The 17,482-nt window shown below is 42.0% G+C and overlaps 1 protein-coding gene across 2 annotated transcripts in view; it reads left to right on the top strand.

The window, feature by feature from the left end:
- The window catches only part of ADCY2 (adenylate cyclase 2), a 532,901-nt gene that overhangs the window by 120,671 nt on the left and 394,748 nt on the right, over positions 1–17,482 (top strand). For both annotated transcript variants that reach the window (XM_056520731.1, XM_056520730.1), the window contains exon 2: positions 15,700–15,897. In XM_056520731.1, coding sequence (XP_056376706.1) covers positions 15,700–15,897 — 198 coding nt within the window. The remainder of the gene's footprint in view (positions 1–15,699; positions 15,898–17,482) is intronic.

Genomic DNA, 17,482 nt, shown 5'->3' with positions numbered 1-17,482 from the left:
ATAACTACAAGACCCAGCATGCCCTTCCGCTGTCCGTACATGCTGGGGGTTGTAGCTTTTGCAACAGCTGAAGGCACACTGGTTGCAAAACACTGAGTTTGTTACCAAACTCTGTGTTTCACAACCTGTGTGTCTCCAGCTGTTGCAAAACTACAACTCCCAGCATGCACTGATAGACCGTACATGCTGGGAGTTGTAGTTTTGCAACAGCTGGATGTTCCCCCCCCCCCCCCCCAATGTGAACGTACAGGGTACACTAACATGGGCGGAGGATTACAGTAAGTATCCGGCTGCAAGTTTGAGCTGCGGCAAATTTTCTGCCGCTGCTCAAACTGCCAGCGAGAAACTACTGTGAACCCCCGCCTGTGCGACTGTACCCTAAAAACACTACACTACACTAACACAAAATAAAATAAAAAGTAAAAAACACTACATATACACATACCCCTACACAGCCCCCCTCCCCTCCCCAATAAAAATGAAAAACGTCTGGTACGTCACTGTTTCAAAAACGGAGCCTCCAGCGGTTGCAAAACTAGAACTCCCAGCATGCACTGATAGACCGTACATGCTGGGAGTTGTAGTTTTGCAACAGCTGGATGTTCCCTCCCCCCCAATGTGAACGTACAGGGTACACTCACATGGGCGGAGGATTACAGTAAGTATCCGGCTGCAAGTTTGAGCTGCGGCAAATGTTCTGCTGCAGCTCAAGCTGCCAGCGAGAAACTACTGTGAACCCCCGCCCGTGCGACTGTACCCTAAAAACACTACACTACACTACCACAAAATAAAATAAAAAGTAAAAAACACTACATATACACATACCCCTACACAGCCCCCCTCCCCAATAAAAATGAAAAACGTCTGGTACGCCACTGTTTCCAGAACGGAGCCTCCAGCTGTTGCAAAACAACTACTCCCAGTATTGCCAGATAGCCACTGACTGTCTAAGCATGCTGGGAGTTTTACAACAGCTGGAGGCCCCCTGTTTGGGAATCACTGGCGTAGAATTCCCCTATGTCCACCCCTATGCAATACCTAATTTAGGCCTCAAATGCACATGCCGCTCTCACTTTGGAGCCCTGTCGTATTTCAAGGCAACAGTTTAGGGCCACATATGGGGTATCGCCGTACTCGGGAGAAATTGTGCTTCAAATTTTGGGGGGTATTTTCTGCTATTACCCTTTTTAAAAATGTTAAATGTTTGGGAAAACAAGCATTTTAGGTAAAAAAAATTTTTTTTTTTACATATACAAAAGTCATGAAACACCTGTGGGGTATAAAGGTTCGCTTAAACCCTTGTTACGTTCCCCGAGGGGTCTAGTTTCCAAAATGGTATGCCATGTGTTTTTTTTTTGCTGTCCTAGCACCATAGGGGCTTCCTAAATGCGGCATGCCCCCAGAGCTAAATTTGCTTTCAAAAAGCCAAATGTGACTCCTTACCTTCTAAGACCTATAGTGCGCCAGCAGAGCACTTTTCACCCCCATATGGGGTGTTTCCTGAATCGGGAGAAATTGGGCTTCAAATTTTGGGGGGGGTTTTCTGCTATTACCCTTTTTAAAAATGTAAAAATTTTGGGAAACCAAGCATATTAGGTAAAATATTTTTTTTTTTATTTACATATGCAAAAGTCGTGAAACACCTGTAGGGTATTAAGGTTCACATTACCCCTTGTTACGTTCCCCGAGGGGTCTAGTTTCCAAAATGGTATGCCATGTGTTTTTTTTTGCTGTTCTGGCACCATAGGGGCTTCCTAAATGCGGCATGCCCCCAGAGCAAAATTTGCTTTCAAAAAGCCAAATGTGACTCCTTCTCTTCTGAGACCTGTAGTGCGCCAACAGAGCAATTTTCACCCCCATATGGGGTGTTTTCTGAATCGGGAGAAATTGGGTTTCAAATTTTGGGGGGTATTTTCTGCTATTACCCTTTTTAAAAATGTAAAATTTTTGGGAAACCAAGCATTTTAGGTAAAAAAAAATATTTTTTTTACATATGCAAAAGTCGTGAATCACCTGTAGGGTATTAAGGTTCACTTTACCCCTTGTTACGTTCCCTGAGGGGTCTAGTTTCCAAAATGGTATGCCATGTGTGTTTTTTTGCTGTCCTGGCACCATAGGGGCTTCCTAAAGGTGACATGCCCCCCAAAAACCATTTGATGCTCCTTCCCTTCTGAGCCCTCTACTGCGCCCGCTGAACAATTAACATAGACATATGAGGTATTTGCTTACTCGAGAGAAATTGGGTTTCAAATACAAGTAAACATTTTCTCCTTTTTACTTTTTAAAATTGGGTCTTCAACAATATGCGAGTGTAAAAAATGAAGATTTAGAATTTTCTCCTTCACTTTGCTGCTATTCCTGTGAAACACCTAAAGGGTTAATACACTTACTGAATGTCATTTTGAATACTTTGGGGGTGTAGTTTTTATAATGGGGTCTTTTATGGGGTATTTCTAATATGAAGACCCTTCAAATCCACTTCAAACCTGAACTGGTCCATGAAAAATAGCGAGTTTGAAAAATTTGTGAAAAATTTCAAAATTGCTGCTGAAATTTGAAGCCCTCTGGTGTCTTCCAAAAGTAAAAACTCATAAATTTTATGATGCAAACATAAAGTAGACATATTGTATATGTGAACCCAAAAAAATTATTTTGAATATCCATTTTCCTTACAAGCAGAGAGCTTCAAAGTTAGAAAAATGCTAAATTTTCATTTTTTTCATCAAATTTTGGGATTTTTCACCAAGAAAGGATGCAAGTTACCATAAAATTTTACCACTAAGTTAAAGTAGAATATGTCACGAAAAAACTATCTCGGAATCAGAATGATAACTAAAAGCATTCCAGAGTTATTAATGTTTAAAATGACAGTGGTCAGAATTGCAAAAAACGCTCTGGTCCTTAAGGTGAAAATAGGCTCGGACCTTAAGGGGTTAAGGATTGGCCCTTTTTCACCTTAAGGACTCGGCTGTTTTTTGCAATTCTGACCACTGTCACTTTAAACATTAATAACTCTGGAATGCTTTTACTTATCATTCTGATTCCGAGATTGTTTTTTTGTGACATATTCTACTTTCACATAGTGGTAAATTTTTGTGGGAAATTGCATACTTTCTTGGTGAAAAATCCCCAAATTTGAGGAAAAAAATGAAAATTTTGCAATTTTCTAACTTTGAAGCACTCTGCTTGTAAGGAAAATGGATATTCAAAATACATTTTTTTGGGGTTCACAAATACAATATGTCTACTTTATGTTTGCATCATAAAATGTATGTGTTTTTACTTTTGGAAGACACCAGAGGGCTTCAAAGTTCAGCAGCAATTTTCAAATTTTTCACAAAATTTTCAAACTCACTCTTTTTCAGGGACCAGTTCAGTTTTGAAGTGGATTTGAAGGGTCTTCATATTAGAAATACCCCACAAATGACCCCATTATAACAACTGCGCCCCCCAAAGTATTCAAATTGACATTCAGTGTTTTAACCCTTTAGGTGTTTCACAGGAATAGCAGCAAAGTGAAGGAGAAAATTCAAAATCTTCATTTTTTACACTCACATGTTCTTGTAGACCCAATTTTTGAATTTTTACAAGGGGTAAAAAGGAGAAAATTTTTACTTGTATTTGAAATCCAATTTTTCTCGAGTAAGGACATACCTCATATGTCTATGTAAAGTGTTCGGCGGGCACAGTAGAGGGCTCAGAAGGGAAAGAGTGACAAATGGTTTTTGGGGGGCATGTCACCTTTAGGAAGCCACTATGGTGCCAGAACAGCAAAAAAAAAAAACACATGGCATACCATTTTGGAAACTAGACCCCTCGGGGAACGTAACAAGGGGTAATGTGAACCTTAATACCCCACAGGTGTTTCATGACTTTTGCATATGTAAAAAAAATATATATATTTTTTTTACCAATATGCTTGGTTTCCCAAAAAATTTACATTTTTACAAAGGGTAATAGCAGAAAATAACTCCCAAAATATGAAGCCCAATTTCTCCCGATTCAGAAAACACCCCATATGGGGGTGAAAAGTGCTCTGCTGGCGCACTACAGGTCTCAGAAGAGGAGGAGTCGCATTTGGCGTTTTGGATGCAAATTTTACCCCCCAAAATTTGTAACACAATTTCTCCCGAGTACGGCGATACCCTATATGTGACCCTAAACTGTTGCCTTGAAATACGACAGGGCTCCAAAGTGAGAGCGCCATGCGCATTTGAGGCCTGAATTAGGGATTTGCATAGGGGTGGACATAGGGGTATTCTACGCCAGTTATTCCCAAACAGGGTGCCTCCAGCTGTTGTAAAACTCCCAGCATGCCTGGACAGTCAGTGGCTGTCTGGCAATACTAGGAGTAGTTGTTTTGCAACAGCTGGAGGCTCCGTTTTGGAAACAGTGGCGTACCAGGCGTTTTTCATTTTTATTGGGGAGGGGGGCCTGTGTTTTTAGGGTACAGTCGCACGGGCAGGGGTTCACAGTAGTTTCTCGCTGGCAGTTTGAGCTGCGGTAGAAAATTTGCTGCAGCTCAAACTTGCAGCCGGATACTTACTGTAAACCTGCGCCTATGTGAGTGTACCTTGTACGTTCACATTGGGGAGGGGGGAACATCCAGCTGTTGCAAAACTACAACTCCCAGCATGTACGGTCTATCAGTGCATGCTGGGAGTTGTAGTTTTGCAACAGCTGGAGGCACACTGGTTGTGAAACACCGAGTTTGGTAACAAACTCAGTGTTTTGCAACCAGTGTACCTTCAGCTGCTGCAAAACTACAACTCCCAGCATGCACTGATAGACTGTACGTGCTGGGAGTTGTAGTTATGCAACAGCTGGAGGCATACTACTTTGGCTGGGGATGCTGGGGATTGTAGTTATTCAACAGCTGGAGACACACTGGTTTGCTACTTAACTCAGTGTTTCACAACCAGTGTGCCTTCAGCTGTTGTAAAACTACAACTCTCAGCAGTCACCGACAGCCAACGGGCATGCTGGGAGTTGTAGTTATGCAACCAGCAGATGCACCACTACAACTCCCAGCATGCACTTTAGCTGTTTGTGCAAGCTAGGAGTTGTAGTTATACAACAGCTGAAGGTACACTTTTCCATAGAAAAAATGTGCCTCCAGCTGTTGCAAAACTATAAGTCCCAGCATGCCCATAAGGGAATGCTGGGAGTTGTGGTGGTCTGCCTCCTGCTGTTGCATAACTACAGCTCCCAGCATGCCCTTTTTGCATGCTGGGAGCTGTTGCTAAACAACAGCAGGAGGCTGTCACTCACCACCTACTGCTGCTCCCGCACACATGTAGCCGCCGCCACTCCTGGGGCCCCGATCCCAACATTGACGCCGGGGATCGGGGTCCCCTAGCTCCCGGGATCTTCTTCCCGCTCACGTGCTCCGGAAGAGGGGCGGAGCGGGTTGCGGGAGTGACACCCACAGCAGGTGCCCTGATTGGTCGGCCGGTAAACCGGCCGACGAATCAGGGCGGTCGTGAGTTGGCACCAGTGCCACCTCACCCCTGCTGGCTATGGCTGTTCGGGGCCATCAGAGACGGCCCCGAACAGCCTGTAATTCCGGGTCACCGGGTCACTGGAGACCCGATTGACCCGGAATCTGCCGCAGATCGCTGGGCTGAATTGTCCAGCGATCTGCGGCCATCACCGACATGGGGGGTCATCATGACCCCCCTGGGCGATATGCCGCGATGCCTGCTGAACAATTTCAGTAGGCATCGGGCACCGGCTCCCCTCCGGCTAGCGGCGGGGGGCCGGGATTTGACAGGGTGTACTCAAACGTCCTGAGTCCTTAAGGACTCGGAAAAGGGGCCGTTTGAGTACGTCCTGCGTCCTTAAGGGGTTAAAGGGGTACTCCCACGGAAGACTCTTTTTTTTTTTTTTAATCAACTGGTGCCAGAAAGTTAGACAGATTTGTAAATCACTTCTATTAAAAAATCTTATTCTTTCCAGTACTTTTTAGGGGCTGTATACTAAAGAGAAATCCAAAAAAGAATTGCATTTCCTCTGATGTCATGACCACAGTGCTCTCTACTGACCCCTGCTGTCCGTTTCAGGAACTGTCCAGAGCTGGAGAAAATCCCCATAGCAAACATATGCTGCTCTGGACAGTTCCTAAAATGGACAGCAGAGGTCAGCAGAGAGCACTGTGGTCATAACATCAGAGGAAATGCATTTCTTTTTTGGATTTCTCTTTAGTATACAGCCCCTAAAAAGTACTGGAAGGATTAAGATTTTTTTAATAGAAGTGATTTACAAATCTGTTTAATTTTCTGGCACCAGTTGATTTAAAAAAAAAAAAGTTTTCCACTGGAGTACCCCTTTAAGGGATTAAACTGTACAATAAGTCCCCAAAAACATTGTGTGTGAAATATTGAATATTTCTTTCCTAAGAATTTTTTTCACAAATTCTTTGCAGTTCTGATCATTACTCCGTTCACTATCTCATCAGTAGCTTTGCACATTCATTCATCCACTTGTTGCCTGCTGCTGTAAGAAATTGCTTAATTAACTTATATTCCAAAATCTGGTCCATATTAATAATCAAGTGACAGTTCATGCTGTTAGTTCATAGTGAATTGCAGAATAAGGAACTGTTTTAAACCGTGAATGTTCTTTTAAAAAAAAAAAAAAAATCAAATGTCAGGTGACAATCACAATTTCCACAATTTTATTTCAAAACTACAAAATTTGGTCTGTCATCCTTATAAGTATCCCCTTAAAAATAGTTTTGTGAAGGAGTTTTAATCATTTCGCTGTCATGGAAACATTGTGAAACGCAGCACAAATGACAACAATTGCTGTGACTAGTCACAACACCTATTTGAAATAGGAAGAAAATATTTGACCTTTCACACCATGTTTTTATGTTGTCTGGCAGGGGTATACTTGGGCGGATTACCTCGTGACGTATACCTCCACCACATAGCTTTGATACATGCCAATTTGTGACCTAAACATGTAAGGCTGGGTTCACACTACGTTTTCTCCCATACGGGAGCGCATATGGCAGGGGGGAGCTAAAACCTCGCGCTCCCGTATGCCTTCGTATGCGCTCCCGTGTGTCATTCATTTCAATGAGCTGGCCGGAGTGAAACGTTCGGTTGACCACAGTTTTAGGTCCGGGGGAAAAGCGAACGTTTCACTCCGGCCGGCTCATTGAAATGAATGACACACGGGAGCGCATACGAGAGCGCGAGGTTTTAGCTCCCCCCTGCCGTATGCGCTCCCGTATGGGAGAAAACGTAGTGTGAACCCACCCTAAGTGAGATTTATCAAAACCTGTGCACAGGAAAAGTTATCTAGTTGCAAATAGTAACCAATCAGATAATTTCTTTAGTTATTACAAAGGCCTCTGAAATATAAAAGAAGCAATTTGATTGGATCCTATAGGCAACTGCCTAATCTTTTTTTTTTTTTTCCTCTTCACAGATTTTGATCTCCCCTATAGACTTCCATGATAAAAAAAAATGTGTGCTGTGTTGTATCTTTGTTTCAAAAATTAAGTGTGTTTCAAATCTCCAAAATTTCAACGGAATCTGCTCAGAAATGCATTGCCAAATTATTGCCATTATGATGTTGCCTTCTCTGGGTGGATATTCTATAGTGTGCAAGGGGCTGTAGGCCTAAATAGGTTATAAAAAATAAAAAAAAACTCTATTGACTAAGGGCTTTTTTTTGCAGGATGAGCTGTACTTTTATTTGTATTTTTTTTTACGGCATTCACTGTGCGGGATAACTTACATTATAGTTTTATAGTACAGATCATTACGGACGTGGCAATACCTATTATGTATATGATTTTGTGTTTTTGATCTTTTTTGGTGATAATACAGGGTTTTTATTTGGAAAGGGGCATTTTTTTTTTTTTACACGTCATACTTTTATTGAAGAACTTTTTATAAAATGTTTAACTTTTTTACAGGTTATACTATTCAGTAATACATTTGTACTGCAGCACAGTATGACCCGATCAACTGCACACACTACAGCCTGTGCGATCCAACCTCTGGCTGGATCTCACAGGCTTCCATAGCAGGCATACAGGATGTCATGATCTGACCTCCTGCTGCCATAGCAACCAACGGCGACCCGTGATCGTATCGCGGTGCCGCCGTTGGTGAACAGGGAGAGCGCGCTCCCCCTGTCAACTACATAGACGCCGTGATCAGGATTGATCACGGCATCTATGGGGATAATGCTGCCAGGACTGGGGCAATAGTGGCTCCGGCAGCTGTGACGGGACTCCAGCTGTGATTGACAGCCGGGTCCCACCACCGATTTCTTACGCTGCCCGCTGCAGTGCCGGAGATCGCTTGGACGTATGCATACGTCCCAGCGTGCGAACGTGTCGGGTGCTGGGACATATGCATACGTCCTATAGCGGGAAGGGGTTAAAGGAATACTCCAGCGCTAAACATCTTATCCCCTATCAAAAGGATAGGGGATAAGATGTTAGATCCCGCCTCTCCAGTTTTCAGCTGCACAGAGCGAGGATCTCTCTGTGGCTGATGACGGGCGGTGCAGGAAAGGGAGTATCGTGATGTCTGCTATTTTGGTTCAGTGGGTGATTTTTAAAAATGACCAAATATTGAGATTTTGGCTTTTTGGGGGGAAAATCTTGGCATTTTTCTCCCATGAGGGCGGTTCTTATTCTTTTTTTACTCAAGCGATCTAAAAAAGGTATGGAGTTAGCTTTTTTTTTTAAATTAATTAATTAATTAATTATATTTCGTAAGTTACCATAAAAAAAAAAAAAAAGATACAGTAGCGGTGGGAAAAATTGTAGGGAACAAATTTTAACGAGCGGGCAAGACATGAAAATACATCTGCTAATATTAGAAAAAGGGGTCCATGAGATTTTTTTATTAAAATGTATTCTATTTTTTTATTTAACTTTTTTATTAATAATGTGTTTAATAATCTATTTAAACCCTTTTATTAATTTTATGTAACATCAGTACAGTGTAATGTTTGCGTTAGCTCAGTTTACTGCTAGCAGTTGCTGACACCTTTTCAATAGATATTAAATTGTACCTATTCTGAAGCTTATGGTGGTTGCCAAACATATCAAATCACCTGCTTATTTCTCAGCCAAGTGTCAAGGAGGTGGTGCTGAGCTGCTCAAATGCCCCAGCCTGGCACTCTTCCTCTCTTGCTGTTACCTCCCAGCCCCTACTCAATTGATGTAAAAAGCCCTGTTTATCAGTTAAGAAGGGGTTGGGAGGTAAGGTCGAGCAAAGAAGCATTCCATGCTCTTTATCGGCTTGCCACCACCTCCTTAAAGGGCTACTCCACTGGCCAGCCTTCCGACTGCGTTTTGAACATTTAGTTGAACGCTGTGTTCACGCTGCAGGGCGGTTATCATGTCCCCTCCCATAGATTTGCATTGAGGGATGTATCCACCATTACTCCAGAAAAGTTTTTTTTTATCCTAACAGCTCATACCCCCAACAATGGTGTCTGCAGCTCTTAGCAGCAAATAGAGCTGACAAATTTCCTTTATATCTCATTCACTTTACTGCTACTGTAAATCCTGTAGTTTTTCCTTACCCTTAGGAGTTTTTTTTTTTAAAGAGTGATAACCTGCACAACCAATCCCCCTATGCCCATAATCAAATTATTTGATTAAGACTACTGAATATTCAAGATCTTCAGTTTTGATGAATTTGTACAAATGTTTATGGAAATATATGCATAAGTGTCATGTTTTATTTTTAGTTTTTTTTGTTGTATCAGACATTTAGCCACAAACATAAATTTTTGTACGGTAAGTAATAATTTTATTTAATTTTTTTAAAGAAAATTTTACATTTTACTGGAAAATTTAGCAAAGGTGTCCAAGATTGTAAAGGACTCAATGGCGAGATTTATCAAAACCTGTGCACAGGAAAAATTGACCAGTTGCCCATAGCAACCAATCAGATCGCTTCTTTCATTTCTCAGAGGCCTTGTCAAAAATGAAAGAAGCGATCTGACTGGTTGCTATGGGCAACTCAGTAACTTTTCTTCTGGGCAAGTTTTGATCAATCTCCCCGAATAAGATTTTGTGAATGTGCTAGGTGTCTTTTACAAAATGTATGGTTAAGAGGATAGAATATGATTTGTTTCCATTAGGGTTTATTTGTGCTCTTGTTGTAACAATTTTTTTACCTCTTAAGGACTTAGGGCTTACCTGTACGCCCTAAGCCCGGTCCCGGTGTGAAAAACGGGGTCACGTCGAGACCCCGCATTACACCGGGTCGTTCCCGGCTGCTAACGATAGCATTGTCGTGCCGCGCACTGTTAACCCTTCAGACGCAGTGATCAAAGTTGATCGCCGCGTCTGAAAACGAAAGTAAACGGTTCCCGGCAGCTCAGTCGGGCTGATCGGGACATCGCGATAAAATCGCGATGTTCCGATCAGCTGGGACGCAGGCGGAGGTCTCCTTACCTCTCTCCGCGGCGTCTGATCGGGGATTGATTGCTCCAAGCCTGAGCTACAGGATTGAGCAATCGAGCCCCTATCTGACTGATCCCTGCAAAGCTATGGCTTTGCAGGGATCAGCATAGGAGAGCAGTGTGTGCAGTGCTATAGCTCCCTATGGGAGCTATAACACTGCAAAAAAAAAGTGAAAAAAAACAAACAACAAAGGTCATTTAACCCCTTCCCTATTAAAAGTTTGAATCCCCCCCTTTTCCCATTAAAAAAAACTGTAAATAAAAATAAACATATGTGGTATCGCCGCATGCGAAAATGTCTGAACTATAAAAATATATTGTTAATTAAATTGCACGGTCAATGGCGTGCGCGCAAAAAAATTCCAAAGTCCAAAATAGTGTATTTTTGGTCACTTCTTATATCATAAAAAAAATGAATAAAAAGCTATCAAAAAGTCCGATCAATACAAAAGTGACACCGATAAAAACTTCAGAACACGGCGCAAAAAAGAGTCCTCAAACCGGCCTGTACGTGGAAAAATAAAAAAGTTATAGGGGTTAGAAGATGAGAATTTTTAACATATAAATTTTCCTGCATGTAGTTATGTTTTTTTCCGAAGTACGACAATATCCAACCTATATGATGAACATAAATAACCTTTATAAAAAAATAAAAATAAATCCTACTCTTTTGTTTCCCCCTAGTAACAGACTACATATATGAATTCGAGTAGAATACAGACATAGCGCACATCTACAATCTTGTATAATGATCTGATCAGCACAATATCAAAAACTAACAGGTTGTTAGTATACATTTTTGATCAAAAAGTACAAGCCCACTCGCCACGTCAAGGCCACCTATTCAGAGTGGGTCCCTAACGTCCCTAGCATAAAATTGCGTAGCACCGGGAGGCGACCATCACCGCCGCGACACAGGTGCCCACGGGGGGGGGAGCGACCCACTGGCAGAGCGGCCCCAATGCCTCTCAAACCAGTCTATGGGCCGCACCCGCCCGCAGACACAGCGCCACGGCAGCAACGGACGCCGCCCCGCACCACACCAGTGTGAACAAGGTGTAATGGCTCACTTACCTTGCTCTCCCAGTCAGACTGGGAGGCTGCTAGGAGTGAAATGGCCCTAGTGTGGCTAATTACCACCTATATAGGTTTGGGCTGAGGGGGTGGGGAAGAGTGCAGCATATGTTCAAACAAAAAAAATTATATATATACTCTGTGTAGTCTGATCCTGTAATCTTATCATGCTCCCATCCAAATGCTTATTTTTTGTTAAATTACTTTAAAGTGTACCCGTCAGATCAATCAAATTTTTTTATATATCACTCAGTACCTATTCCTGACCATGCACATCTAATTTTTATGTCTAGCACCTTTATTTATTTTTTTATTACACTTTAAATTTAGCTCACTAGTCTGAATTCCTCTCAAAGGGAGGGGGTGTGGCCTCATTGTGCAGGTCTCCACCCCCTCTCTCAGTATGCTGTCTGCTCACATCTCCCCTAGCATTAGCAAAACTACAACTCCCAGCTTGTCTTCACTGAAAGTAGCAGGACACAAGCTGACAGTGGGAGGATTTTTCCTCCAGCTGTGAGCCCTGCACTCAGCTGTCAATCAAGGAAGTGTGTCCATGACATAGGTGATGATACATGGACACAGCAGGACTACTATGTGTCCAAGCAGACAGTGGGGGCAGTTGTTTGAATGGCTTTTTCAGTATGAAATACTGAGAATTTTCTAATGAAAGCAATTGCAAAACTTATAAAGCATGAAAAACCAATAACATATCAAAAATTTTTGTATCTGACAGTGCCTATTTAAGTGCATAAATAGATGTAGGGGAGATGCATGCAAGTCCTAACCCCCCTGCCAATCAGCTTCTCAGCACCTGCACAAACCAATGGAAGAAATTAGTGCCATTCACTGTGAGCAACAGCTTATCTGTGTGTGTGTATATATATATCACAAAATTATTTAAAAAATAAAAAGTTAAATTGATCATTGTATTCTGAAACCAAATACAACTTGGAGATTATGGGAACCACTATAAAACTTGGTTCACACTCTTGTTTCTGAAATTTTTTGTTCTTTTACAGTAAAATGATGGAGCATTATAACCATTCAAATTCCTTCTAAGGCTACATTCACACTGCCGGTTGTCTCCGGCAGTGTGAAGCCCGTTATTTGTGGATCGTGAATAGCGGGAGAAAAAATAGTGCTTGCACCGTCTTTTTCTCCATTGGGACCCGTTATTGCACATTATGACCCGTCAAAATGACGTCCGTCAAACTGCAAAAAAAATAAAAAATTTCAGAGTTTGACGGACGTTATTGCCGGGACATAACGGCAGTGTGTAAGGAGCCTACTGGAGGTCATATTTTGAATGACAAGAGCAACAGCCTCTGTAAAAATGAACACTTTGGTCATGTCATTGTATTCAGAATGTTATTCTTTAATTTGTATGTATACATAAGGAGCTCAGTCAATCCCACATACTAAAAACAATGTATATCCATTAACACTTTGATGCCATCCTGCATATATTTATGCAGTTAGCAGCAGAGACCAATGGGCAGCCACCATACATATACTGTGCTGTCGTGGTGGCTATGGAAAGCATAGAGGGTTATGTTGGGAGTAGTAGTCCTCAATGTATGTATCACATGTCAGAGTGGCAGAATAACCCAATATTCCTCTGTGAACCCCACAAATATCTTCCCGTATGCATAAGAGCAGGAATGAGACCTCTTAACACTAGAATTTTTTACAACTTGTAAACTTAAAGGGGTAATCCCGTGGAAAACTTTTTTTTTTTTTTAATCAACTGGTGCCAGAAAGTTAAACAGATTTGTAAATTACTTCTATTAAAGGACAACTGCTGCGCAATATACACTTATCCCCTATCTGCAAGATAGGGGATGAGTGTTTGATCGTGGGGGGTCCGACCGCTGGGACCCCCCGCGATCTCCCTAACGGGGCGCCGCCATTAACGCTCATAGTGAGCGCTAAGGCGTGTAGCGTCGACCTAGAGGTCGACGGTGACGCCCCGTCTCCTCCACGTCTCAATACAGTTCTATTGGGGGAGGCGGGGAGGCACGAACGCTGCCTCCCCGCCTCTCCAATAGAGATGTATGGAGGAGGCGTGCCGGCTGCAACGTCATGCTGCGGCTGGCACGCCCCCTGCACGGGACAGCCGCGGCCCCGTACAGGAAATCACAGGGGGTTCCAGCGGTCGGACCCCCCACGATCAAACACTTATCCCCTATCCTGTGGAAAGGGGATAAGTGTTAATCACGCTGCAGATGTCCTTTAAAACATCTTAATCCTTCCAGTACTTTTAGGGGCTGTATACTACAGAGGAAATGGTTTTCTTTTTGGATTTCTCTTCTGTCACAACCACAGTGCTCTGTGCTCCATTTTAGGAACTGTACAGAGCAGGTGAAAATCCCCATAGCAAACAAATGCTGCTCTGGACAGTTCCTAAAATGGACAGCAGAGGTCAGCAGAGAGCACTGTGGTTGTAACAAAAGAGAAATTCAAAAAGAAAAGCATTTCCTCTGTAGTATACAGCCCCTAAAATGTACTGGAATGATTAAGATTTTTTAATAGAAGTAGTTTACAAATCTGTTTACCTTTCTGCCACTACAGTTGGAGTACCCCTTTATCTGAACGTCTTGTATGAATCCAGTGACATACAGATGCTTGAATACAGCTTGGGAAGTTACAGCTTTGGAGTAAGAAGAATAGCAATTTGGTCAGTGTCTTTTTAATTAGAGCTGTTGTAGCAACTTTGCTCTGTGTAGTAATCTTTAGGTGCTTTTAGCCTGTGTACGTGTATTTTGAGTCCGAAATTACTGAAACTGCTGGATGAGCGGTGGTTCTCCGTCGTGCAAGGTGCAACATGTGGACTACACTTTTCTCACTCTTAGGTGGCAATCTGTTACGTGATACCTGGAAAGGCGAATCCAGGGAGACAGGCAGCACTGACCTGACTTTAGGCTTACAAAAGATCAGTGTACCACAGACAAAACCTTGTTCAACTTCTCTTTTCTTACAAGACGAACTGCTAACTTTCGGACAATATCTTCACAGCACGGTCAGGAACAGAAACAGTGATTAGATTGTAGACTTACCGTAAGTAGGTAACATGTGGTCTATGTATAGGAATGCTGAGCAGTAGCAAGCCTAGGACCAACTATACTTGTCCCCTCAGCAAGAGCAGAGACACACACGTGATCAAAACCAAGCAAGAACTTACTCCTAATAGGTATAGGTCCTCTCATTTCCTCAGGAGAGGAAGGTTGGACTAGGCACTTTCTCCTGCAGTCATTGGCTAGGAGTGACATGTAACCAAACATACACATTATGCTCCAAACATACCTTTTAGGCTAGGTTCACACTACGGTATCTCCGGGCAGAAAACTTCCGCCCGGAGATCCGAGTGCGGCCAGCGCTGACTGCATTATTCGGCGCTAGGACCGTGCGGGCATTGCAGTCTCCAATAGACTGCAATGTGTTCGGTGAGTATTTCTGCCTGAAGAATGAGCAACGTGATTCTTTAGGAGGAAATTTTCAAGCAGATTTTCCATTCACAAATTCCACATTCACTATACAATACATTTTAGTAAGCGGAATTTCTGCCTGCAATTTCAAAGTGGAATTGCAGGTGGAAATTCCATAGTGTGAACCTAGCCTTACTCTCAAGCACCTGACAACTCTCTAGTGGATGGTAGCTGGCCCAACTGTACTGGGACACTACATTTTCATGGCACGGGCACAGGAGTGGGAGCTGTTGATCCTGCTGCAACATCTAGGAATAGAGATAACTCTGACACTGACTATTTAAATCCATATATGGTTTGTGAATGCTAGATTGTGGCATCTAAATGGTTTATAGAAGAAGGGTCTCTCTCACACCACATGGCGTGCTTTGTGATGTAATCAGCATGGATTTCTCTAATCCAAAGAAATTGAAGCTTAGTATAGACCAGGCATAGGTAACCTTCGGCACTGCAGATGTTTTGAACTACATCTCCCATGATGCTCTTGCAGCCAAAAAGCTGTCAATGCATCATGGGAGATGTAGTCCAAAACACCTGCAGTGCTGAAGGTTGCCTATGCCTGGTATAGGCCAGGAAGGTGTGATTGGTAGGCACCTGGCCACAAAATGCTCTTTTATGTTTTCATACTGTCATTGTAAATATTTTGCACTTATTGCATTTTATTTGATTTATTTTTTATTTTTTTATTTTGCAGGTAATTGAAGACCATGTGGCATTTTTAATAACCATTTCAACAGCCATAGCAATATTCTTTGCTGTATTTATCCTTGTGTGTGTAGAATCTGTATTCAAGAAGCTCCTAAGAATTTTTTCTTTGGTCATCTGGGTATGCCTTGTGTCAATGGGATATCTGTTCATGTGTTTTGGAGGGATAATATCACCGTGGGATCAGGTAGGTTCAAGCATTAACATTGTTAACATGAATGTAGACTTCTTTTCTCTTAACTGGCTACATTGTATAGTATATTGCTGCTACGGCACTGTAACTGGTAAACAGTGAAACACCACAGCCCCTTCTATCATCTGGTTGGTGGAGTAGCCAACCAATAAGAAGTATTGCAGTGTATTGTACAAACAAGCATGCACAAGCATGTATTGTACAAACAAGCATGTATTGTACAAACAAGCATGTATTGTACAAACAAGTTAAAAAAATATATAAAATAAACAAATATTGAAAATCCTCCCCTTTTCCCATTTATCATATAAATGGGAAAAGCCTAAGCTGTTCTTCAGAGGGAGGCTGGCGTCAGCAAAGGGGTGGGCTTGAGGCGCTAAACACTATCAAGGCAACCCCGGAGCAGAGGAAAATGGTGCAGCCTCTTTACCCCATGGGAGAAATAATTGTGGACTCTGCAGAAGTGCAGAGATGTCAGTCAGACATGGAACTTTGGGGGGGAGAGGTGGTTAGATTTGTAGTGTGTTAATGAGAAAGGTTGAAGAATTTTGACTGGATTATTTGGACAGTATTATTTTGGTCCCCAGAATAATCCTTATGGAGTTAAGTGTTTCTAATAAAAAAAAAATAAAAAAAAAATTTGTGTGTGTAATCTAACAGCCTAAATGAATGTTTACAGGACATCCCTCAAGTGTGGCCCAATAAGGTGTTCAGAACCTCAGCTGGACAACAATCCATTGTCATATTGGAAAAGACCTAAACAACTAACGCCATAAGATGTTTTCATTGCTACTCATGCATATAATATGAATGTAATATACTTCTCAACCCTGTGTTTATAAGTGCAGACACTTGTACCTAAAAATGAATGGCTAAAATTGCATGTTTTGACTATATATCAGTCATACTTCCAAAGAAGCCATAACATTAGCATTAACAGGGTTGTCCAGGAATAGTTCCTGGTATCTGACACCAAGACATTATCAGAAGGTCCTAAAAAAGTGGTGAGGTGGTGTCTCCATGGGCTGGACTTGTCTTTTCAACACATCCCTTAAATGCATAATCGTACTGAGATATTGGGAATTTGTATATTAAAGTTGCCACTGGCATTAAGAAATATTGGTGCTATAAAGCAGTAGTAGACTGCAGTAGTATTTAGGTTGGTGGTATGTGTTAAAACAATATTCCCATGAAAGCTGGAACCTAAGGTTTTTCAGCAGAATATAGCTCAGAACATCACACTGCCTCCACCAGTTTTCCTTCTTCTTATAGTGCGTGCATCTCCAGGTAAGCAAAGTACCCAGCTATCCATAATACGTGAAAAGAAAATTGATTGATCTGACCATTCCGCCTTCTTACACTGCTCCATGATCCACTTTTGAAGCCCACTTGCACATTTTAGGCACTTTCAGTGGTGCATATGTATCATCATGGACACTCTGAAAAAGTCCAATCCCACCCACCAGAGCTTGTTTGTGTATAGTCCAACAAAAATATTTTTGTTTTATTTTACCTTTCAGACAGTATTTTATATATATATATATATATATATATATATATATATATATATATATGTATA

This window comes from Hyla sarda, chromosome 5, assembly GCF_029499605.1.
Source record: "Hyla sarda isolate aHylSar1 chromosome 5, aHylSar1.hap1, whole genome shotgun sequence".
Classification (NCBI taxonomy): Eukaryota; Metazoa; Chordata; class Amphibia; order Anura; family Hylidae; genus Hyla; species Hyla sarda.
The sequence above is the reverse complement of the archived record's forward strand: the minus strand, read 5'-3'. Positions and strand labels throughout refer to the sequence as shown.